Here is a 27,549-nt window from a genome sequence, read left to right on the forward strand (position 1 = left end):
ATAAATGTGTTGTGATGTTTAAAACGATGTCTGCCTGTCTGTGTCCGGGCTGTTTCCCACACCCCTAAAATGGTGTCCTATGCTGCTGGGATAGGATCAGGCCCCCTGCAACCAAAATTGCATTCAGTAGGTTTGAAATAGTTGAATACACTGGGTGCCAAACTGGAAATGCACAGTTTAGGTGCTAGTTTATCACAGGGATGCTCACCTAAACTCTCCTACTCCTTCCCAGTGGGCGTCACTTAAAAATAGTTAATTTTGCAAACACATATGTCTTTGGAATGTGGGAAGATAAACTGAATCACCTGGAAAAGAACCCATCCAGACAGAAGGAAAATGTGCAGACTACACATAAGCCATGACTGTTCCTCAATTTGTAACTGGGCCCTTGGAGGTATCAAGGAATAACACTACATTAGATGAGGGCCTCACTGTGGAATGAACTGTTCTGTAAGTGTGAATGGAATCTAAAGATAGCATATTCAGGGAAAAGAAAGTCCTGCAGACTGCAGAGAATGAAATCAGAATGGAGGACTCTGGATGTCAATTGGATCCACAGCCTAATTAAGCATAGTTGGTGTTTTGTTGCTGAGAACTGGGGAACCTGTGTTGTTGTTTTTTTTGAGCTCACTATAATTTATAAGAGTGTTGAATTTCAAAAATTGAATTTCCAGTCTTTAATTTCATGTATTAGTTTGAATTGAAATTCTTTATTTGAAACAGTTTTTCATTCTTTTTCATTTTATTTCTAACTGTGTTAGATCATCATATTGGAAGCCTCTGCAAACAGGCATTGTGTTGCTATAGGACCTGGCTTGGTTGTTAAGGACCTCCCTCCTGATAGAAGTTGATAAATTTCATTGCTGTAGTTCAGCTGCTTTGTTCGAAATGTGAATTCAACCAGTGAACTAGTGCTCGTGGAAAGTTTAGTATTCGATATTTGATATTCCTTCAACTTGACTCATTTTTCATCTTAGTGTTTTGAATAGAATTTTCTTGCTGAATGACGTTTGCAGCTCCGTTCAGACTACAATCGCAATTTAAAACCTCTGGTTAGAAAAAACAGTTTTTATACTCTAAAATGTTTATTTTTAGTTTTCCAAGTTAATTTCTCAGTTTTTGGGTAAAGCCAAATATTTTTATTTTGAATCTGAAGTAAACATATGTCTCAAGGTCAGCTTCATAAAACTTCATAGTGACGGTAAACTTTGCATGGGCAGTGCAAGATGGAAGACAGACAGACAGTTTGAAAAAGATAGGTAGTGAGCAATCATGTTGCAGATTTTTTGGACCATTTCATGTTTTTCATGACCAACTTGGTACTGATAAACTACTTTAATATGCTTCGTGAGTTTAGAACGAGCCATAAATCTGAAGGTGGAATGGACAAGTAATCCTTATCTACTGGGAGGAAATGCTAATGCAAGTAGGTACTTTGATAGCAGCTGGTAATAAACAACTCCCAGAGTCTGCAACTTTTTTTAGAAGCTAACAGCAATTTTTAGCATGCAACCAGGCAGTCCATGGGAGATGTGCTGGTATCAGGCCAGCTGTATGTCGGAAAAACATTTCAGATGCTTTCTGTTTAATTAGCTGTTTAATTTTATTTAGAGTTAAGGGATACAATATAAACCAGGGATTGAATCAAGTCATTTTTCATCTATAAGGTAACTGAGTGCAAAATGTAGCTACTTACAACAGAATCACTACAGGCTTTGATTGTTTCAAAAACAGTTCTTGAGAAGGCCAGTAACTGTTCGGGAAAAAAAGAGAAAGCAGAAAACAATTAAAAAAGAGACAGACTGGGGAGATTATTGCATGGTGAATGTGATCATCATCTAACCAGCTAGACCACCATAGACCAGATATATGTTAGGGTGGTTTTACATATTGCAGTTTTTTCCTCTTGCTTTCTCTTTCCTTGCCTGTGGGTGCCAAGGTCTAAATATGTTTATTACAGAATGAACATATGTTATTAGCTTCCAGCTGTGGGTGCCATATGGTATTCATATATATTTATATGTATATAAGTTAGCAATAAAAATTAATTGATGTGCTTTTGCTCTCCTTGAATCAAAAATTATTGAGCACCTAAATCTTACCTTAATGGTGTGCCTTTAACGGCCATCCAAGTGACCAAACTGTTCACTGATAACTGCACATTTTATTCATATAAATGCACAACCAAGTGCTCTCAGAAGATGAAGTGTTGTTATATATCAAGAAATTACAGTACATACAGAAGTCATGGGTGACTTACCATTCGCAGATGGAAGCAGTTCAAGGATAAAATTATGCTTCTGAATTCAAAGTTTACTTGCATGAGGCAGTTGATCATGGTGTATTATAGTCAGCCTGGAAAGTTGTTTTTTGTAACAGCACAGCTGCTGTCCAGTCCTCTAACCAAAAATACCCCCTTTTGCCATTTCAGAAATAGCATTAATGGCTGATTAAAATACTTTGTGCATTTGCATTGTTGGTTCACATGGAAACAACAGAATATTTCACAATGCTTCAGGGGATTCATTTTTGCACCATTCAATATGTAGATGGTAAAAAAACTACAGATTGCTATTCATAAAGCACAGCAGTGTGAATGACTTTTAACACATTGGTTTTCATTTAACCGGCAAAAATAACACTGTATTTTATTACAATAAATACAATCTGTTTTGTGAACTGGTGACTGTCTCACTTAGCTTTTGTTTTTACTTTTTATTTTTGCCTTTAAAATTAACTTGTGTTTTTCAGCCTAACAAAATGTTTTCATAGACATCACATTTCCACAGCATCTGAATCCATAGTTATAGTTGAGTTTAATAATTTGTATATTTGTAGAAGAGGCAATAAAATGGATGATCTTGAAAGCATATCATTTAAGCTCCTGATGGCCCTGTCTCACCGTAGATTATTTCAATATACTGCTCTTTTAAGTTTGTAGATGAAATGAAGGGAAAAAGGAATAGCATGGAGGACAAAGACATTGAACAGGTGTACTCTCACAAAGCACACATTGTGGCCTTTGTGATCTAATTGGTACCTTGTGCTTCATAATATTTTTTTTTCCTAAAGACATTTCATAATGTTTTGTGCAGTACGTAATCCTGTGAGACAGGGGCCTTGGAGTATTTATAGATTTTTACTTAAGCCCTTCTTTTTACACATTTGTGCCTGCCTGACATTACCTTCCATAACTGGCCCCATAAACAAATGAGAGATAACAGTGTAAAACATTGCGTTAAAAAAATTACATTAAATTATCGTTATTACGACCTAGAGCAGCAGTATGTGATTGTTTTATTGCAATGACTGGTGCACTTTTTGTATTTTTGTTGTAATAGTTGTTTCAAAATTCAGAGCACTGGCACTTTATAAAAATCTGTATATACTCACAGAGATGGTTTGCACCCATGACTTCCAGCATGAGTGATGCTCCATCATGACTGTAAGCCTCATTAAACGGGTTCCAGAATGAATGGATGGATGATGATTTTATGTGGAATAACCACATTGTGAGGTTTTCCAGCACATGCTCACGTGTAGGTGTTTTTAATTAGCCGTTTTCTTGTAATATAAGAATGTCAAATAGTCTGTGAAAATTAAAATATTCTTAAAATTGAAATTTTAGTTTGCATGTTACACCTCTTTTTTGAACATTACCAAAAGAGTATTACAATACTGTATTGTGCATACTTTTTTATCTTTATTTGCTATCACTCTGATTTTGAGGAACACTCAGAAGATTTCTTGTGTTTTCTTAAGTCAACAGAAACTATAATCTCTATTTTAACAGCTTTAAACGTCATAATTCAATTTAAAACAACTGGTACGACTGTGCACCCAGAAGCACTCTGGGTGTCCCTGGTCTTCTTCCCCCCATTTTTTAAAAAATTTTTTTAGAATGATATCCTGGTGGCAGGGTCATGTATTGTGCAGTGATGAGTGAACCTCATGGAACTCGCTTAATTTGTGAGTTTGGCAAAATCAAGGAAATGATTAGAAACTTCGCATCACGTCACAAAATGCATTGAAGTCTTTGGGAAGGAGGAACTGAAATACTTTTGAGTGGATTATAATGGTGCAATGATCTTTTAAGTGTCCATGGGGGCTAGGGAAGTGTCTGCCAACTATGTTGGACTAATTATTGTGGCCAAAAATGTGATCTGAGTTGTGAGACAGCTAACCAGTTGTATATATTCAGTGGCAGTACTCATAATATTCTCATTATGGCCAGCCAATATACCCATGTGAAAATTGTGTGTTTTTCTTTTTGTTTTTTTTTTTTTCTTTCAAACAGAATTGGTGTGCAAATCTGGCTGGAGTAGGGGTTGGGTCATGACATCACGCATATGAGAAGCAGATTGGGCAAAAATCTTACAGTACACCAGCATGAAAGTTCTGCATATGGCTACAGCTCTGTGATGTCACGCTGACCTCACAAAACATCATGGGGCTCTGGGAAAAAAAAGTCACTGCCAGCTGCACAATGAATTTCACTGGCAAAAAAACGCTTTTGAGAATTTCAATGATCAACACTAGTCTTGTGTGTTGTCTGTCTTTAGTGAATTTGATAGGTAGATAAATAATGTAGGATGCTATATAATGGAGGAATGGTAAGTAAACATATGCATATTTATTGCAATATGTTTCTGGGATGGCAAGAAGGTTGTAGGGATAAACAGAACAATAGTTAGGAGATAATATGGATTGCACCAAGGGTATCTTATATTTTGTTAGAGAAGCCACAATTAAAAAAAAAAAGTTGAGCAGTCATTTGACAGATGAGTGCCCCGGAAGTAACTGCACCCTGTACACCAGAGTAACACGAAGTTAATGAGGGATAGCAGAAGGACAGGAGAACTTTCCTATATCATTGGGTGTTAACAGGTGACATACTGTGTGAAACAGATGTAGTCCTGATGTGTGGTCTGAAGGACAGGCAGTACTTGCCTGGCTCTTTTTTGTACAATGGAACAAAAGAATACCCGTAGTTCATACAGGGTGCTCTGGAGAGATGGCTTCAGGACTTATAGAGGACATTCTTCACCCTGACAGTGGAGGCAGCAGACTTTTCTTACTTGTTTATTAAATTTATATTTTGTGTTCTCTATCTATCTGTCCCACATCATAATAACTGGGTAGGGTGCATTTCTCATTAAACTAGACTACTGTATTTGTCATTTACAGTAACATGGAGTGCCATGTCATGTAAATTTGATGAGGCTGATATAAGACTCTAATTTAAAAGAGTTCAAGTAGAGAAACACTAGCTCACTTCCTCTTGTCATGAGGTTTTTCAGTGAGAAAATGGAGTTTTTGGTTACTTACTGAATTACCCTGAGAGTATTTCTGAGAATGTGATCATACTTTATAAACGAGTAGGGAATATGTTTGAAGCTATGGAAAGCAGTGTTTGACTTAAGCATTTAAGATGTGATCTTGATTTATATATTATTCATATTCTCCTCAGTGACATTTCATTAGTATCTCCTTTATGCCTTTATTTAAAGTTTCCATTATTCTAAGGAAATATTAGATTTTTTTTCCTTTCCCAGAAAGGGTATATTCTCAGTGTGGAAAAAACATAATTTTCATGCAAAAAATAATTTAGTTATCATTATCATCCAAGTCAGAGAGCTAGTGTCTGTTCTAGTAGCTATGACCACAAGTTATAAACTCAGTTTGAATGTGTCACATCACCTGCACACTGACAGCAGTACAGTTAATGTGCTTATCAACTGGCAGCATATGTTGAAACTTAAAGGTATATAGAGATGAAGTTTTGAGAAAGCAAAGGCCTCACCCAAATACAAATCAGTGGTAAATCTCTTTGTGGTATTAGTGATATTCTTCTAGCTTCCTTCTGTTTTAAACCAATATTGTTATTCAAGCTGTTAAATTCTGACATTTGACCACTTACAAACATTATGCAGATCATAAAATAAAAATATATGCTTTTGCAAATATTGAAACCTATATTTTGTGCCTTTCTTGAAAAAATATATACTATCGCTGTAAATAAATAATTTCAAGAACAAAAATATTTTCTATGCTACTGTATATATAGTAAAGATACTCGTATTCAGACAGAGAAAATGAAGCAGTCCCCTGTTACAGAATAATTATGTAACTTTAGAAACTTATTAAAATTGTGAAATTCTTGTACAATACATGGACTTTGCTTTATAAAATATGGTGTGTCTATAGTGCAGCCGGGAATCAAATTGTGCAAAACATTATAGTGACCTCTCCCAATGAAATGTGTATGTAAAAACATCAGTATGCTACTGATTTAGAGAATCACAAAAAATAAAAGCTGTAACATATTTTATACTGAAATTTGTACAATTTATTATTTTTTCTTTCTCTTTCTCCACAGACCTTGGCCATATACAATATTTCAACGTGGATTTGACTTAGTAATGGGAGAGCAGCCATCTGACAGAATATTTAGGTGAGGGCTCTCTCTATCTTTTATTATTTGTAACCTTCTGCCCACCTTAATATAAGTAAGATTACAGCATGGCACATAGGTTATAATGTCTGCTCAAAGTCTTATGGTAGGTTTAATGAATATAAATCTTCACCAAGAGAGGTGCTCTATAAAACTGGCTCAGATGCAGCAAGGGTGAAGGCTCTGGTGATGAAACTTTGAATTAAATTAGAGTGAATTGTAAGTTGATTTATAAATACATCTTATATTTTTCAAATGAACCATGTACAGTTATGAGTGAATGTAGAAATAACCCACTTTTGATTTAAAATTTCTGTTGAATATAATGACTACAAGAAATATTATAAAGTCAACTTCTAAATGTTTTCTATTAAAAGAAACGTGGAATGTTATTTTTATACATACAAAATATGATAGCATGTTAGTAGAGCTACTGTCCAGCCCTCAGAGTCTGATTTTAAAGCACAGCCTAGTATTTGTGTTGAATTTTAATGTTCTGTCTTGGGTTGTTTCTGTGTATTCCAGTTTTCCTAAAACATTCTAAAGACATACATGTTAGAGTGCATTAATGGTGCATATGTTGTCCATTATCAACTGATATTTTTGGTTTCCATGTATGTTAATCATTTTCTATTTTGCTTTCTGCATGTTTTATCAAATCTGTGTCTTTATGTGTACTACTTCTGTGTTTAGCAAAATTCATACATGCATTTATTATTGCATTTTACCAGAGAAGCTGTCACAGAACACTTCACCTGCACTCTTTGAAGAGCGCTATACAATACAAAACAGTAAACTGAATTGAATAGAATTGAATGAGTAAGCTTGCAATGAACTAGTGTCCTGTCTAGTGTTGGTTTCTTCCTTGTACCTGATGTGGCTACAACCCTGAATATACAAAATAGATGAATGGATGTTATATACAAAAATATTTCCTAACCTTAATAATGTTACATATAGTTTATTAAGAAAAAAATTGTAAAGTCACGTCTGGTTTAGTAAAAACAAATATATGCTAAAAATCATAATTTTTACATCATGTCTTATAGTCTTTTATGCACTGTGTGTAATAAGAAATGATTAATGGTAATTATTATATTATATAACTTTGTTTTGACAGGTTATTATTCTTCAGAAACCTTTGAGCTCTATTTTATGTCTACTGTTGGCTTTGTTTGAAAGAGTATCTCTTTTTGCATTTTCTACAGAAAAACACCTATAAAGATTTTACTATAATATGAGATATTTTTAAAATTTTAGCAAAATGTTCAGCCCAATTAAGCAAATTAAAATTACTACATTGTGTATGATTGTAGACTTGACTTGAATGTAAATAGACATTTTTTCCCCTAGTTAAAATAATATGGTAATTCCTGATCACCGTACATGATCATAACATGGATTGGAAACATACTATTTCTTCAGTATGAATACTGATTCTTTGTAGATGTGTCTCAGTAGCTGTGCAAGAAAGGGTGTTGCAGGGTGAAATATAATCTCAGCAATCTTATGGGCTGTACCCAGCCTTTGGTCTATGAAACATTTTCCAGAAGAGCATCCTTTTCTTATTAGGCTGATAAAAATACCTAAGATGATTTATAAGATCTCTGTACATTTCAACTGCTTACACGTATTTTTTACATTTGTAGTTCAAGAGGGTTTAGTGATCTGCTGAGTATATTGAGTTGGAGGAAACGTTGTGTTTTAAAACAGAGCCCATTGTCTGTTCCACTCTGTCTGCATGTATGAAACTACGATGTAGTAAATAAAAAATCAAAAGACCCAAACTAAATATATATGATTCTGTGCATGTGAGTATTCCATGCGATGGCCTGATGTCCTATCCATTGGATATCTTATATTCCTGCCTTATACCTGTTGTTGCTGGGATAATCTCTAGCTTTCTGCAGATTCATAAAATGGAAGAATTTAATACGTAATATTAAATGTAACTAATACTGTAGATTAGATTAGATTAGATAAACTTTAATAGTCAGATATCCTGAGTAATTAGAAGAGTTATGATAATATAATTTCAGCTCCCATGTTAAACCAACCTTATTTTGCCACTCTTCTGTGTTATAACATTTTAAAGCTGTTCACTACTGATTGTTGAGAATAAAGGATGTTTCAGTTGATAGATTGTTTCAACCAATTCAAGTCTCCTCTGCCAGAAGTGATTAGTTTCTGGGGAATTAGGCATATTGAGGAAAAAATTGATTGAGACACAGTCAATTTCACATCTATAGACCTTGGAAAATGGAAACTCAATTGACAGATACTTCTCTTCTGAAACCTCCCATTTTTAATGATACTGGCCCTGCTCTAAAAATAACAAAACACATTCAGTTAGTAAAACAAACAGGTCATTGGTTCAACCATTTGAAAAGGACATATCAAAAGTACTTTAAAAAATTATTCTAAATTGACATAAAGTAGGAACGTTACCAGAGATATTTTGATATCTTCTTGCTGTTACCAAACCTTGCTTTTCATTCCAGGTCCACTAATAATACAATATTAGCACTAGCACTCAGCATCCAAAAAATAAAGCCCAAATAAAAGATCAGTTCAGTTTGTGCCACACTCTGGAGGCATCTGTCCCAATCCCCTATGCCAACATCTGGGTCAGACCTTGAAATTGTTATGTAGCCTTCATATAAGTTAGTTATGAAAAAGAATGTAAGCCTTTTAGTAAACAGAAGTCAGCCTTTGCAGGATTAAAGAAATCTCACTTGAAAATTTTGATTTTGGTTCTAACAAGGCAGCCTAGAAGGTCCAAATGTCCTGACTCATGCAGACTCAGCAGTGACATTACAATTTACAGAATGATGGAAGGACCAGAAGCACCAAAAACAGTGCTTGTCTGGCTGTATTCTCCACATGTATTCTGGAGATAAGAGATTGTGCTTGAAAACGTATGCACAATTTAATTCTATGGTATTCTTTAATCTTTAGTGTAACAAATGTTGGTCAGTGACATACAATTTTTGCAATAAATTCACTTATTTTATTATGATGCTAGCTAGACTAGACATTTTCTTTTGCAAAGAAGACACAGACTAGCAAAATATTTTAAAGAAATATACTGTCAAAAAGAAAAATGTGCACAGAAGATTAACAAGCACTCAGACATTGCATTATTTTGTAAAACCTCAAACACTCTGCAAAAGAATTCTTAAAAAATAAAGTAAGAGAGAATGCAGAATAAAAAGTGAAGGTTTGATTAAAATATATGACTAAAATGTCTTATAGTGTGTGGTGAGTCGCTGGGGCTGTGACCCGGCCAAGACGCCTGGAAGGACCGGGAGGTGGCATGTATGTTCTCCGGGCCACGAGGGGGCAACCGCCCAGGATCAGAGGAGGACCACGGGAGAAGAACAAGGAGGCTCACGACTATTGGGACCCGTGGCCACTGCCAGGGGAGGCCCTGAGTCTCAGAGGGCCCGGGACTGATTTACTTCCGCCACACCCGGGAGGATAGAGGAGGATCCCTCCAGGGAAGCCTGGGGTGCTTCCGAGTGCTCTTCCTCCACACCGGGAAGTGTCGTCAGAGGGAGCACCTGGAGCACATCCGGGTGAGAATAAAAGGGCCCGCTTTCCTACAGTCTGGGGGCTGGAGTTGGGAGAGTAGTGGACAGAGCTTGGTGGAGGAGGCAGGAGGTGGCCGGAAGAAGTGAAGGCATTGTGCTTAGTGGCCAGGACTTTGGGGACTTGTGGGGTTTGTGGTGCACTTTATTCTGTAAATATGGCTCATAATAAACGTGTGTTGGATGACATGAATGTATGTGCCTGTCTGTGTCTGGGCCAGTCTCCACAAAATTATTTAAAACAGGGATTCCCCGCCTTGAACCAGGCGGATTGTCCCATCTGGGATGCCACTGTGGAGAGTGGCCCAGACACAATGCCATCACTTCTGGCCACCTCCTGCCTCCTCCATCAAGCTCTGTCCACTACTCTCCCGACTCCAGCCCCCAGACTGTAGGAAGGCGGGCCCTTTTATTCTCACCCGGATGTGCTCCAGGTGCTCCCTCTGACGACACTTCCTGGTGTGGCGGAAGAGCACTCGGAAGCACTCCAGGCATCCCTGGAGGGATCCTTCTCCATCTTCCCGGGTGTGGCGGAAGTAAATCAGTCCCGGGCCCTCTGAGACTCAGGGCGCCCCCTGGCGGTGGCTACAGGTCCCAATAGGCGTGAGCCTCCTTGTTCTTCTCCCGTGGTCCTCCACTGATCCAGGGCAGTTGCCCCCTCGTGGCCCTTAGGATGTACATGCCACCTCCTGGTCCTTCCAGGCGTCCCAGCTGGGTCGCAGCCCATGCGACTAGCCACAAGTGTTTTGTATTTTAAATTTATGATGCACTTATGCCTTAAATTATAAAAAAAAACAATAGAATATGATACCGACCATTCTGAATGGCTCTTTTTGTTTGTGCACTTGTTAAATTCTCGGACTTTATATGTACTTAAGGTTTGGGCCACTATGGAATACCTGTTTAATTTCTAAGGTGTACAAAGTAAAATATTATTTGCCAAGGTCAGAGGTTGTGTTAAAGGGCTGTGTTTCAAGCTTTATTTGGAATAACTCTGTCCTTCATCAAAGCTGATGCGTGACGACCTTCATTGCAGTGCTGGTTTATATATCTGTGAGATCGGAAGAGGTAGGGCTAGCAGCAATGAACAAGAAGTGACGTGAGGCTTCTTCCCAGGACTTCTTCTGAAATTAATAAATAAAAAAAAGAATTAATTCTTTTTAATACTGTTTTGTCTTGGTAGTGTAATATATTGCTCTACGTTCCCCTTTTGTATTATTAATAAGTAGCCTTTGTCAGAATGCCTCTAATCTCCCAGACTTACCAGTGTTTATAAAGTATCTATACTAATAAAAGGCAAAGCCCTCACTCACTCACTCACTCATCACTAATTCTCCAACTTCCCGTGTAGGTAGAAGGCTGAAATTTGGCAGGCTTATTCCTTACAGCTTACTTACAAAAGTTGGGCAGGTTTCATTTCGAAATTCTACGCGTAAGGGTCATAACTGGAACCTATTTTTCTACATATAATGTAATAGAGTTGAGTTGGAGATGGCCGTGGGGGGCGGAGTTTCGTGTGACATCATCACGCCTCCTACGTAAGTACGTAGAGCACAAGGAAGAACTCCAAGCAGCGATGAGCACAAAACGCCATTTCACAATTGAGAAGGCAGAAAAACATTATGAAGCAAATGATGCATACAAGCATATTCATAAGTACAGCTACTGCGGAAACAAAGCACGGCGTGAACCGTAAGTTTATATTAAATTAAGTTCATAGACAGGCTGCCACTAGCGTTTGTAATTTAGTGCCTGCCAATATAAGGCCGTCCATCAGCGGCAATCCAATACAAACACTGCCGGTAAATATTCACGTGTGAAGGACTGTGCTTATGCAGAGGAAGATGAGATGGTCAGGGTGGTGTTTGGCACAAACTCAGCGAAACTGCGAGAGAAACTTTTAAGTGCGGGTCTTAGCTGACATTACGAGATGGCACCAGCACAGCTGGGAACCTTCGATGCAAGAACACCAAGCGGCTCACGTGAACTGGCGCAGTGCACAGACAAAAGCAACAGTTCCAAAGAGTGCTGAACAAAAACCGAATTACACAATTGAGAAGGCAGCAAAAAAATATGAAGCGTCTGATACATAGAATCATATTCATAAGTGCAGCTACTGCCGAAACAAAGCACACGGTGGAAAAAGTGAACTGTAAAAAAAAAAAAACCCGTGCATGCAGTTTGTCACATCTCAGATAAAGAGGAAGACGAGCTGTTTATTGATGCAGTAAGAAACTAATCGATGAATGAAACCTCTTATCTTTACGATTGACAAACACAGAATGTAACTTGAACACAACACATCGTACAAATACGACCCTGATTGAAACAAATAATGATAATCAAATCCTTGATGACAGCAACATTCAATAACACTCACAAAACAATTACTGTATATTGACAATCATGTTACGTTATTTTTAAAATGTTCCCTTTTTCATAACTTCTACTTCTCCACTGCGATACGCGGTATATATATATAAATGTATATATATACCCCGATCTACAGTACATACTCTCGCATAAACAAGCCACACGCTGTGGCGCAATTGTAGAGTCTTCACCTCTAATGCCGAGGTTCGATTCCGAGAGGGGATGCACTGAGTATGTACGCGCTACCGATTCATTTTACCTTAGATCTCCTTGGTTTGGGACGTATGAAAAATATTCGGTTAACGCAGAATCATGTTACGTTATTTTTAAAATGTTTCCCTTTATTAGCACAAGCACAGCTGAGAAGCTTCGATGCATGTACTCCATAACGCGTTAAAAATAACGCATTTAATCACACTTTCAATTCCAAGCAAACGGGAACTTTTGTCAATGCATGATTTCCTGGTACATCCATTACACTGATGCACACATCACAGCTACAAAAATGTTAGAGTCGGAATAAAGGCGTTCCTATGACTGATCATTTCGACTACCCGAGCGAAGCCTTGATAAAAGCATGGTTTTGTGCACACTGAAAAGCAAGCAAAATTAGATGCATTACAGAAAGCGGACTTTGTGGCTCTTACTGGGGATCATTGGACTTCCGTGACCGTTAGTAATTCTAATTACATCTAATTACAAAATGTTCAATGATCACACTGTTTTAGCCTAATGTACAAAATAATTTTGGCTAAGGTTACTCAGAGTTTAAAGATTAAGTTGGTCAAATTACCTTTTATGTTTCTGACTTATTTTTTTAAGAAGAAAACTGCACTTTATGTTGAAATTTTGGTTATTATTATTTAAAGACAATACTATTCTGAAAATCTACTTAAAGTACTTAAACTACCACTTTATTTTTAAGTCTGCCCAATTTTAACCAGGGATGATATTTTTGTTTCTGTTTTGAATTCAAATGCAGTTTAAAGGCTTTTTTTCAGAAATTAAAACAGCTTCAGTTTACAATATTCATGTACATGTCTATTATTTGATTCTGTCGCCCACTAAAACACTTTTAAATTAAAAAAAACATTTGCGATTTGGGGCAAATTTACGTGTGATTACAACGATTAATCAAGATTAATTCTTACACAGCCTCTAATTAATTGGATTAATTTTTTAATCGAGTCCCACCTAATATATATATATGTGGATATATATATATATGTAGATTTGTATATATATATGTGTATATACAGTATATATGTAGATATGTATATGTGTATATACAGTATGTATATATATGTGTGTGTGTATATACAGTATGTGTATATATGTATATGTATATATATATATATTTGTGTGTATATATATATATATAACTGTGTATATATATATATATATATATATATATATATATATATATATATATATATATATATATATATATATATATATATAGCAACACTCATGACAATGACAAAACAATTACATTGTCAATCATGTTACGTTATTATTAAAATGTTTCCTTTTCTTTTTACTTCTCCGCTGCCAATCGCAGGTATTTTGCTATATATATATATATATATATATATACAGATATATATAAATATATATATATATATAAATAGATAGATATGACAACAACACTCATATCAATGACAAAACAATTACATTAACAATCATCTTACGTTATTTTTAAAATGTTTGCTTTTCTTTTTCATAACTTCTTTAACACACTACTTCTCCGCTGCGAAGCGCGGGTATTTTGCTAGTTATAGTATATAACTTCTCCCACCTTCCCTTCTACATCTATAACCTCAGGAAATTAGGTGTAGTAAAAGACAAGCAGGAGTTAAGTTACAATTTAAACAATGTGTTATTGATAATATTCATAAATAATAACAGTATGCGAAGTACATTTCAAGATTAGCAACCATACAACCTAATGAATAGTGATGTGTAGTTTCAGGCGTCACACAGACTTGTTAGTTACTTAAAATGTCTTTAGTTATGGCATCATTTTTGGTCAGCTTTCTCCAGAACCGGCCGCATGCCTGTCTCAATATGGCTGCTGAGCTGTGCTCTTCATTGTGTTGTCCTTTTCAGTTCATGGTGTGTGAGATGGTCATTCATTAGTTTGGTGAGAGAGAGAGTGAGGGAATAAGCAAATTTATAGGTTTTCTGTCCAACCCCTAGGGCCAATAGGATGTCATGGTACTTAAAGGATTCTGATACAAGGCAGTTCCAAACAGCCATACTTCAGACCAATGGGGGAACAGAAAAACTTCACGCCTGCCCCCTAATCCATGTGTTAAGGTAAAGCTTGGCAGTTAGGCAGCCTGGCTTTGTGTGGGTGTTGACAGAGAGACTTTAGCAGTGAAACACTTACCAAACTTGTTTTATGCACTCCCCCACCAACCCGATCGTAAAATTCAAAGAGACCCATTCCTAAAAGTTGGAGGGTAAACTTGAATGCTTCTCACAAATGTAACACTAATATTACATTACTTTGCCTAAGTTACAAATAAAGACATACAAAATATTTATCAACTTGTATGCAAAATTTCACATCACAAAAAATACCAGTCCCGAAGTTGGTCTGAGATATTACCTCAGCTAATTACATATTGTTTATTGGACTCCAATTGAATGGGAAATTCTTAGATGACTTGCTGTAAATTAATCTACAATGACACTATAAATACATTTTGCTCCATAGAGAATGGCAGAAACTCAAAAATGGAGGAAACAGCACTGTAAGCCAGCTGATGATAGAGAAGCACGTCTAGGAAACCTGTTCTGTCACCATTAAGAACAAGGTAGGAACCAGGTCTGGACTGCTGCCAGTCGATGATAGATAACAATACAGGATTTGGACCTGTGATGAAACATTGCAATGGTAACACGTGATCAGTTACCCTCGGCAAATCATAACAGATTGACGTCCTCAAATATAATGAGATTCAGCGACTGCAGCCATTAAATTTAACATGCTCACCAACTGAAGTTCTGTCTAGTTCCTTTAGCTTGAAGCCAACCTTACAGAAGACATTGCAAAGCCATTTGTGACTCTGACTATAAAAATAGTACTGTAAACTGTGTACATTTTAAAGGCAATATAAATACAACTGGAGGAATAACACTTCAATATTTTTTTTTAAACTTTATCGATTTTAGAATTACAAAGTTATAGCCTCTATATTCTTCTAAGATTTTATATAGACCCAAAATAAGGTAAAGGTAGGAGGTAAATGACAGAAACATTCAATAGCTCCAAAGCTGTAGATATTAAAAAAAGAACATTGACAGATTTAAAGGCCAAGCGTCTGGAGCAGCCATGATTTCTAAACACAGAAATTAAATTTAACAGGTAAAAGGAAAAAAAGGAGTGGACGTTCACTCCTTATATCAGAGAAGGATGAAGGAGGGTAAGGTATGACATTTAAGTCAAAATGAAGTGAAAGCCCAGTTCTTGTAGCACAGTGGACAAATGTTTTCTACAAGGACATGCATTTGGGAATGATTAATATCATTTGACAGGATGATCCTCCAAACACATAGAATAACTTCTGCTTCTACTAACAGCTTTATTAGAAGGAGTAAGATTGTTTGGATTCGGCGGGTTGGAAAATGGATGGATGGATGGAAGATGTAAAAAGATCTGCTGAGTTTTAAGAAAGGTTTTCGTTTAAAGGCATTAACATTTGAATACAGTTGGGTCAAAAATGGAACATGCTGATAGAAGTTTGCTCCTTCCAAGGCTCTCTAGTTTAAGTCACTAACTTTCTAGATTAATCATTCTCAATCTTCAGATCATTGGTAACAGAATGAACAATCTCTGTTGCTTATATTACTTGAAGCCAATGCCTATCCTAGCAGCAGGATCCACAAGGATGGGACAGCATTTGATGCACATCTTTGGGTAGTGAGAAGAAATTGGACAAGCTAGAGAAAATCCTCAGGAACACAAAACTTGCACATACCATACAAAATGGTCAAGCCAGCATTCTAAACCTAGACCCTGAAGCTAGAAAGCAGCAGTGCTCTTCACTGCACTACTGCTCTGTACATGATGCTAGATATTATTTAAAATAAGACCAGTTTTATTGCAGAAGTCCTGATGAAAATTAGCTCTTTCAAATCTGAGGCCATGGTTCTGTTTAAAAAATGGTGAGAGTGTCTGCAGCTAAAGGAGAAAGCATTTGCAACAAGTTAAAAAGTTGAAGTGTATTTATGAGAGAAGAACAAGAGGTCAATCAGCAGACTAGAACAGCTATGGAAACACTGCAGCCATTCTCCTGAACAATGGTAGTGATGTATTCTTAGGCAAGGCTGTTGATTTTCTAGGTAATCTGTACCCTTATTTTCACATAGCATCTTGAGCCGTGGTTAATGAATCATAAATGCAACTGTAAGTATGAACAGATTAAATTAGGTCCCTCTGCATGGATACAAGGCTTGCTGTAGATTAGGGACTGAGAAAATATACTATCCGAGAGGAGCACTGGCCTGAAAAGAATCAGTTAAGGTGGTTTGGACATTAAGTTACGAAAATCACTGGGTGTCTCCCATGTCTGCTGTTATGGCAGAAGGAAACCCAATAGCATACCCAGGGCTCTTTATAATAATTATTCTTCTGTGAGTACCATGGAGCTGTAGACTATTGTTGGGAATTTGGATGTCTGATATTCTATGTAGTGGTTGTTGCCAGTATGACCTTTTCAAGGACAAGCTGACGAAAATGGGAAATACAATGATTACGGAAAAATGCAGCAAATCTAGGATATCAAAAACCGTTTGAAGTTGTGTTTCATTTAAATCAGTGGTAGGCAATGCCGGTCTTGGAGGGCTATAGTGTCTGCAGGTTTTCGTTCTAACCCAATTGCTTTATTTATTGCTTACAACTAGCATGCCCCCAAGGCTTTTTTTTTAAAAGCAGGACTACAGGCTGGTTACAGTAATAATTTAAATAAACAGAATTCAAAATTGTTTTTTATATGCTAGATTTATTGCTTTTTAATACTTAGATGAACGAGAAAGGGCTTAAACTTTATTACTCCATGCTGGACATTTACAAATTTAAATAGCCAAAAAAAGACAAGGGCAGGATAATTTCCAAAATCTGCAAACACTTTGAGGAGTGGCATATTTTATGATTCTATTACAACAGAGGCCCATGGGTGTACACTTTAGCTTGGCCCCCTGCTGGCAAAGGTTTAGTAGAATCACCAAATAATGTATATTTAGTACTTGAAGATCTCTTCTTGATGTGATGCCCTTCAGATGTGAGCCCAGATGCTTTGTTTTAATTGCACTATGAACAAGCCCAGAATGTTGAATTCGAGCAGGCTCTCAATCACACAAAAGCTGATGCAAGAAAATCAATCTGCTCATTTTTATTTTATATATTGCCTTTCATGTCAAATACTGTCACCAATGAAGGAGAATACATAGCCCTGATTAATGTCTCTTTAAGAAATGGGAGTTTGACAAGAAAAGCAATCTCATCTCGAGGTCACTCTGCTTCCATCACCCTCAATAAATACCTCCAGTGCTATTGGCTTTCTAAGCTGCGGCACTGACACATGCTGACTTCAAGCTCCTTTCACCGGCTCTACAGCTGCTCTTTAGGATCACAAAAAAGTATCTAATGGCCTCATCGAACAGCCAGGCAGCCTTCATTAGTGAAGACAGGATTTTTTTTTTTCATACCAGTTGTCATTCTTTCAAGCAGATCCCTTTTTATTTAAGGTCTCCCAGACTTCTTACTGTGTTATTTCTAATATATTTATGATGTCCGTAACAGAAATAAATTATTTTCATTCTTTAGCATCCTTAGCAGTGTACAGTCAGCTATTCAGGTAGACCACTGCAACATTTTAAGTACAGGGTGAGTCAAAATTATTTTAACACTTACGGTACTGCTATGTATATATAATACAATTTTTGTGCCACATATGGTACATTTGTTGAACATTATGGCAAACAGGTTAAGACATTCCAGTAAATCATCTTGCACATATGAAGGTTGTTTTGTGAATAAATTGTCTCCATCATTCAAAGGTTAACATAATTTTGACTTACCCTTTATATATCATAAATACAATATCAGTAATGAATATATATGTGTGTTTTTGTATATGTTTACCAAGTTATTGTTGTTTAGTCGTGTTATGTAGTGTTTAGAAGACTTCAGATGGGGCCTCTTTTCAATGCTTTGTAGGCTTGCCCTTTATTTCATACTCAAAGAAGGGATGGCAAAAGCTTTTTAAACCTCATTTTATGAAAACACAGCAAACCTGGTAGTGGCAGCTCATAACAAAGAGCTCACCCCCCCACAAGCAGCTAAAGCTCAGCAGAAATCAATCAAGTTGTCCTCAGAATCAGGCTAGGGATTTCTGGGAGCTGGTTACCAACACAACTGGTGATGTCCTGGAAGAGAGAAGCATGACAAGATGAGCCCTCCTCATGATCACAATCAAAAGGGACAAGCCAAACTACTGTATGTTTGAGCATTTCGTAAAGGTTTTATTTATTGTTAGATCTTAGAGGTCCAAATGTCTTTGGTACTGTGCCACTTTGTCTCCTATTATAACTTTTAATAGAGTTAAATTGTCTAGAGGCTACAGCCCCGTGTGAAGATGGGAAATACAGGATTAATTCAGCAGGATTTGCAGCTGCTTTTACAGAGATTGCATTATCAGGAAGGTTTTGCTATCTTGTGAGGAGCCACGTGTTGCACTCTCAGCATCTCTGGGTGAAACACATAAAGTAATCTGTTTATGTATGTATGTATGTATGTATATACATATAATTTAAAAATTCATGCTAAATTAATATTTCCTTTGATCTTCACCAGAAAATAAAATAGAGAGGTATGGATAATAATTTGATTGATGGACTTTCACTATATCATGCTGGTACATTTTTTAATTTTGTAACTTTCAAAATGTTATGTTTTGTTAAATACACAATACAGCTAATTGGGTGGGAGCAAATAAAGATATACTGTATGCTCTCCCAAAGCAGTGTCACACAAAGTACTAGGCAAATCTCTTTAATCTGAGGTCTACAGGTTTGGGTTGTATTTTGGTATTCTGTTTAGTCAAAAATGTGTTACCTTAAGGTTTAAAGATACAAAGTGGCATTCATTTTAAAATAATCACGACCAAAATTAAAACTAGTACAAATATTCTAATACATTGGTTGATATATTCATATTTCTTAGCTCACATAAAACTGTACACTGAGTAGGTTAGACAAGTCTTATGATAAACTGCCAATAGTTCAATATTTCCATTTAGTACATTTCCTAGGACATACTTCAGAAAATCCTAAGCAAAAAAATACAATTGGAAAGGAACCAAGCAGTGATTTCAATACATAAAGAAATAAGTGATGTAAATAGAGGAAAATTATTCTGCAAGGCAGGCAATGTCTCCATAAAAATAACATTGCTGCTTTGTATTGCTTACATGATACAGTTGCAAATTTTTTTCTGCTTCATTTATTCTTCAGGAAGGAGGCTAATTTGTTGTGCTTGCCTTCCAACACAGCAGTCAATAGGACCTTTTTCCCATTTGTGCCTTTTATAGAAGAAGATGCACGCCAACAGTTCAGTTTAAATTATATGTAGGATTTCTATTGCTACTTGCAAAAATCATTGTGTTGAAGTATTCTCCCTACTTAAAATGAAAGCAAAACAGGAAAAGAAAACCTGTTAGAGGAAGCAATCTGTGTACCAACATCATCTGAGAAAATATAGTAAGTGACCTATCTATCTAAGTAATTAACAAACTATATCAATTTCTGATTTCTTGTTAAATAATTTTATAATTGCTCATTCCATTTTTTTTTTTAAACTGGTAAACTGATATTTGAACAAGACCTGCCTTAGCACATGAATGAAGTTTGATAATCCTTATCAATTTATTATGTGTTTCTTGGTGTGAGTCAAGTAACAGACAAGTATAATATAGCTGTTTTGTCATTCGCTTTTATATTATAAAGATAGTCATTGATGTATTTGTTTTTATTATTTTTAATCTTAGAGTGGAGGCTATAGCCTGACGAGCAGGTGTTAGAGTAAAAACGGAGTGCACAAATAGTAAAATATAGAGCTCACCTAATTTAATCTATAATGCCATAGTTGATATGAAAACAAACATTAAAATTGAAATGTCTTGAATTACATAATATACAGTGGACACGTTAACACTGTCAACAGTAGGTTTACAAATTCTGTTCATAAACCTGCATAACATATAGAATAAAGTATTATAAATAAAGTATACTGTATATTAAGTATTGTATTCATTCATTGAGCAGTACACTCAACACCTCAGTTTCTAACTACATAAATAATGTAGTAACACTGCAACTGAAACCACTATGCTGAAATGCATAACCCAATTCCTTAAAAAAACTTAATAGTTGCTCTGATAATATTTTTGATATTACAGGTTAATTTTGACTACCTCCAAAGTAGCAGAATAAAATCATAAGTTAATTTTTAAATATGTTTTATATTGACTAGGAACAGTTCTTCAGCTCTGTAATAGATGACAAAAGTATGTTTTGTCCAGTGTGACTGATAATTTTCTCACTACTTCCATCAAATCTGACAAACACTCAGCTGCTCCAGAGTTCAGACTTAAGGAAACATAACATGAGAGTGAAATCTACAACAATTGACAAAATTGCAATTTGAACATTTAAGAAGTGTTGGAATACATGCAACTAAGCATAAGCACAAAAAAAAAATGTAATTCCAATAATGTGACCATTATGTTCACTTTCCTCATTAATAGTGTTACATTTCTCAAAGATAGTACCTATAATATGTTAAAAAATAAATAAAATGGATCTCAAAAGTTACAAAATGACAATTTAAAATCATAAGATGTAGTGAAATGTCTATTTACTAAATAATGAAATCATGCTGTACTTCTGGTCCAGTGCTAGAAATGTCCTTTTTGCAAAGTTGCCTCTCTTTGAAAGTACTGTACTCATTAAGAACTTAATTCAGTGCCCTTAACATTGTTCAGTCTCTAAATGGGTAAAAAAGATTAAGTAATACAGTTGGATCCTTCCAAAATATTTTGGATCAATGACTATGTAACTACAAGTAAAAGGCTTGTGAGGATCCTGGACTCTGTGTCCGAGGTGGTGGGCAGAAACACAGGGGCAGCACAAAGAACTGCCCTATTGTATTCCATTATACTCTGTACACCACCAGTACTACTCAAATGTATGTAATCAACAGAACTTCTCTTATGGCCCCAACATTGAAAGTTGCCTTGACAATGGAAATGAGGTGAAGGATTATGGAAATGTGGGGAATGAAATAATTGCATAGAACTGAACATTATTGGGAGTTGGTGGTGGAAGGGAGTCCCTGAGACTAGTTACCAAGGCAGATGAGGACGAGGTGATGTATACTAATAAATACATGGGTTGGTTCCCTCTGAGCAGTAGCCTCGAGTGGATGCATATCTGCTACACTACATAAGCTAAAGCAGGCTTTATTTTGTATAACTGGCTTATGTGGATGTTCTACCAGTCCGCTGTAGCTGGTGTACTGTTTTGTGTTATGGTCTTCTGGAGAAGTAATACCATCATTGAGGATGCCAAACCTCTGAACATACTGTTCAGGAAGACTAGCTACATTACAGGAGTGAACATGGACTCACTGGAGGCAGTAGTGGGAAGCACCAGCAGAAATTATGGTAATGTCAAAATTAAAGGCTATTGTGACTGATGCTGACACATCCCGCATACATGTTGTCCTGGAATGCCATTACCCACTGGCTGTTCCACTAAGTTTTGCTGAAGTGGGCTACTAGGCCTCTTTTTTGTATATAACCATCATGTCTGTTCTCTCCCTAGTTATTTACAACAGGCACATTGGCATATTTAAAATGTTTTTATATAATTAGTATATAGTTGTGGTTCTTGTACTTATATAACAGCTTGTATTTTATTCAGAGAAAAAAATACTAATTTCTTAAACTCTTAATCACTGACTGACTCTTCTAAACATCATAAAAGTTTGTTTTTTTAATTTAGAAACTTGGACAATAAGAGGTCTGAACTTCTGACCGTATACTATCATATTAGTGATGTCATGGGTTGCAATCTTTGAGACCACACCCCATAGCAACATAACTAAATGACAAAATGGCAACACTCATGAAAAACAAAATGGAAGTACTTGCTGATATTAAATTTTTAGGACTCTTAAAACAGTCTTTTTTCCATGAGATAGCTAATTACATGAATTCCAAAAAGGATGAAATTTCATGAGGTATAAAAAAATAAATAAAAGATAACCTATCTATCTATCTATCTATCTATCTATCTATCTATCTATCTATCTATCTATCTATCTATCTATCTATCTATCATATTCATAATTTCATCTCAAATCCAAATCTCTTAATATACAGCAAAAATAGTTTATAACTTCAGTGAAGCCAATGGTTTTCTGCTGGGTTTTGCATGTTCCCCTTGTGTATATCCAGGTTGTTCTTCTAGTATTCCAGTTTTTCTCTCACACTCTAAAGATTGTTGACGTCCAATGCTAAACTGACTAACAATGAGTAAATGCAGATTTGCATGTGAGTATACCACATGGTGGGATGCTGCCCTGCCCAGGATTACTTCCTGCCTTTGGTCCTGATGCCACTGAATTAGATTCTGCCCCCCTGAGCTCCTGAACAGAAAAATGCAGATACATAACTACAGCAATAAATGCACCATTAGTTGAAGAAGATACATTATGCAGGTCTTTTTTTACAAATTCATTGTAAAATGTTATGGAAGAGTACATATCTCATTGTATTTATAGTACATGAGTTAAAACTGGGTTCGTAGCACAATTTTTATTTAAAAGAAGAATATTGTAATTAGAAAATATATGAAAGAAAAAAATAATGTCAATGAATATGCTCTTTCATCTAAAAGGAAAGCCTTAAGTAAAATATCCTTACATACTGATCCTCATTAACCCTTTTGTTAATTCAATTCCATATCATTTTGAAATAGGTATACTGTGTAAATCCATAAGCTATATAAACTAATTTGTTGAAAAGTATAGTAAAATGACATAATTTATAACAATAATATTGTAAAATTGGTCATTTTAAATGTTATCTGTCAATTAAATTCACCTCTTTATATTAGTATTTATTTACACCACTCCAATCAAAGTAAACAATTTTAGAAATCTGAAATCTGCTCCACCATGCTATTTTCAAACATTTCTTAAAAAAAGCCTTCCTAATGTGTGAAAAAAAAGACTTTGCTCTCAGTCTACAGCCGATTTTTCCTGGTAGACTTGATTATAATGTAGTTCTTCTAACGTACCTGATCTGTGGTCTATTTTTTATATTTGACTTGTGAGAAATCAATGTCAAAATTGTTTAGCAACTGCAGAGTGGATTGAGTGATCCTGTGCAGTTTTCTGAGAGTGCAGAGTTGATTGAACGACTCTATTCTGTTTCCAGTAGATGAAAGAGCTTTTTGTGTGCTTATGCTTTTGACAACTAATTCACTCCACATCATCTAAGCCAGCATTTAGTATATATTGCACGTAAAACAATATAATAGACTGCCTCATGGTAAAAGGAATTACTGTATATAAATTCAAGTTATAATAGTCATAAAGTACTTATTTTTAAATATTACTGAAAACATTGAATTACACTGTGATTGCTCTCTACTAGTTACACAACTACATAGACAAAATAAGAACATCTAATGGCTTAACTCCACGGGCACTAGACAAATTATATGATTTTCAAGCCCCTTTCATTATGTCTCCTTCAGTTTTCTTCCCACTGTCATGTTTTTCCATAGAGACCTTGTCCTCTATATCTTAAGATAACATTAATTCTCATAAACCTTGGTGTGGTGTTAACCGTCAGCCACTCATCTAGTGTTTTTTCTAGCAGGTTAGGGCCTGTTCTCTAAAATTATAGTGCCGGCAACCTAAAGCACCTCATGGTCATCCTAGATACCCATATTGTGCAGTACAGATTTCAAACTTTATGCATCAAAAACAATTTTTTAAACGGCTTCTTTTCACTAAAGTGAGCAGAGTTCTGCTAAGTTCAAAATAGCACTACCAGATGAATGACTTTGAAGAACCTCTTGAATATTCACAATGCCAAATGATTACCATTGCAAACACCAAAGAGTAATTCTTTGTTGAACGCTTCAGTTGAATTTATTGTTTGTATTGGCTTAATTTGGAACTCAAATAAGTTTCATGTTGTTGCTCTTAAGCATCCCACAGAAGATGTACAACACAAGCACAAGTTCTTAGACTTTTCCCTTGTAGAATTGCCCTGCTTCTTCCTTCTGTCCTGTGTTGTACTGCTTATGCTATCCTCATTATGTGCTTTTTTGTTGAAAGACATCTTTAGCAACTGACTGAAGCATCTCCTTGATATCCTTTCACTTGCTATATGGAGGTTCCATGCTCTACTTCCAAAGTTCCAGGGGACTCATGCCAGCACCCTCTTTTATATTGGGGCCATTTGCAACCACCAGAAAGTAAAGCCTTATAATGGCAAAAAAGCAGCTAAATATTCTGCCTGCCTGGCACAGATAGGGCTACCACTTGCAATGGCTCATGAAGGCTTTGAGGGCCATCCACCTGCAAAGGCTTATGAAGACTTTATCTTCTCAGGTAGAATGCTAGTGGCCTGTTTTGTAACAATTTAAAGCTTGATGTCTTTCCTAAGATTTACCTGATTAGGATGAGCATTTATCAATGTTCTGCCCAGAACATGGTGCTTTTGTGCCTACAGTAGCTACAGACCTGCTGAGCCTGAGAGGAGGACTATGTATCTGGAGTCTGCAAATAAGACATGCAGATGTCAGCAAACCATCATCTGACCAAAGAATTGAAGTGTTTTGGGCTAAAATAAAAAATGTTTGTCATGAAATAGTCCAATTGCCTGTTTTTAGAGTTTGTGATGCAAAGCATTGTCAGTCTGTCATTTTCCAACCTGCTACATCCTAAAACAGGGTCACGGGGGTCTGCTGGAGCCAATCCCAGCCAACACAGGGCGCATGGCAGGAACAAATCCCAGGCAGGGTGCCAGCCCACAGCAGGCAAAGTATTGTCAGGTTGATTAATGTAAATATTGAGGAAAAATGCTTAAGGGTGGTCTGAAATGTAAGCCAAAAGGAGAGTTAAACCAAAGCCAGGATCAAAACCAAAGACCATTCTTTAAAAATGTATCTGTTGCTGAAAATGTCTTTTACAAAGATTATCCTTTTATAGTTTTATTTTAAAGTTCAGAAGCAACTTAATGAGCAGGACCTTTTTTTTATAATGCAAACATCTACATAGCACTGCAATATATCCAACTCACACAATAGCAATGCAGTGACATCTCCAAAATAGTGATATTAAATATAAACAGATAAAAATCTAAACATGATAAGCACATGGAAACACATGTAAATGATTTAATTTAGCAGCATGTACTTTACAATGTAATCCACCTCTTATAAACTTTTATTTTTATGTACGTGAAGTGATGGACATAAACGTATCTTTCCTGCTCACGAAGGTCTGGTGCAACTACTTACAGAAGCCTAGGGTGAGATCCCTCTTTAGTGATGTTTTTCTAACGGTTAACACAGACGCATGATTTGTTAATGTGTCAGTCAATCAGGATTTATTATGTATAACAGTATGAACACCTGCTTTATACTGAGTAAACAAGAATACAAGACAGCAATTGCATCTCAGCATTAGGGCAGGTGTGGCACTTGGCTTTCCATCTCCCAGATGATGTTGCTGTTGTACGAAAATTAAATGAGTAGTAAACATTCCTTAAACTTGTTTATAGAAAACTTAATTTACCTGTTATAATCAAATTATAGCACAGTTGTTGATGGAATCTCGGTCTCATGTGTGTGCATGTGCAACCTGATAAAGCTCTTTTAAGTAACCCAATGTTTTATTTTTGTGACACAATTTAGGTTGAAGTTGCACATGTCGCTATTTTGGAGCAGTCCTCATCATTATCTTGAGTCTTGCTGATTACATACGTGCAAAATGATTTAGTTCATTAATCCAGAAAAGAAATTGGAAATTGATTAATATTGTGAGGTTTCTGAACTCATTTAGGACCCCTCCCAGCAAAACAGCACACGGAAGTGCACCTGCCATGTCTGTGGTGGACTGCTTGTCTGTTGCCAAGACAACCACAGAGTTCGCAGCACAGCAGCATAGCGCTGTGGAAACAACAATAAGCTGATCGAGATCGCACTATACGCACCTGTCGCTGATAGGTGATGCAAGGGACATTATAAATGCAGGGAACAGGATTACATGGCCACTGACCTGGCTTTGACTATGCCCATTTGCTTTGTCTATGTATAGGACTGCAGTAAATGACCCTGTTGTTTCTGTTTCAAGTTGAATAAAGCTGGTTTTGCTAAAATACTTAGACTCATCCTCGTGTTTTCAGGTGCAAGACAGGGACTCGCGCGTCACAACATTAGTTTGTGGTTCTGCTTTTCTGTTGAATATTTACTGTGACATCATAATATGTTGATAGACCTTAATTTTGTGTGTTTTTCATGACCTTAGTGATCTGACATTTTATTAGCACTGGCACTGCTTGCCTAATGCGTTGTGAGAAGCATGGTCTCTCCCTTGTTCCTCCATAAAAGGTTTACTGAAGGTTGTGTCATTCATTGGCTGCCTTCCAATGTTGTTACCATTGCTCTGATCTTCCATGGCATCTTCCACATGGTTCCAGTCTTTTCTCTGCCATGTCCATTATCTTCACAGTTTAGGCCATGTCTCGTTATATGACTTTTCCAGTGATTTTTCAGTTGTAGCTTTCATTTACATAATCTTAGTGAGTGAACACAGTCACATAATGTGACATACACAGCAACTAAGTCCAACTAGTCTGTGACTAGTCTCATGTCTTACATACCACAACCAAAAAGGAAAGAAGACTTGGGACTGCGACTGAACCTGTCATACCTGTTAACCCTTTGTACATCACCAGCTCCTTCAGGCAACTCATAATTTGCATGTGACTGTGCTGTAAAGTCAGCATGCAATTGCTAATTTGCCATGCTAAGTGAATTTCA

At 36.3% G+C, this 27,549-nt stretch overlaps 1 protein-coding gene across 3 annotated transcripts in view; it reads left to right on the forward strand.

Moving 5' to 3' along the window:
• Positions 1-27,549, forward strand: part of astn1 (astrotactin 1) — a 1,272,040-nt gene that overhangs the window by 490,884 nt on the left and 753,607 nt on the right. For all 3 annotated transcript variants that reach the window (XM_039734841.1, XM_039734842.1, XM_039734843.1), the window contains one exon: positions 6,380-6,454. In XM_039734841.1, the coding sequence (XP_039590775.1) occupies positions 6,380-6,454 (75 nt within the window). The remainder of the gene's footprint in view (positions 1-6,379; positions 6,455-27,549) is intronic.

This window comes from Polypterus senegalus, chromosome 14 (assembly GCF_016835505.1).
Source record: "Polypterus senegalus isolate Bchr_013 chromosome 14, ASM1683550v1, whole genome shotgun sequence".
NCBI classification, from domain to species: domain Eukaryota; kingdom Metazoa; phylum Chordata; class Cladistia; order Polypteriformes; family Polypteridae; genus Polypterus; species Polypterus senegalus.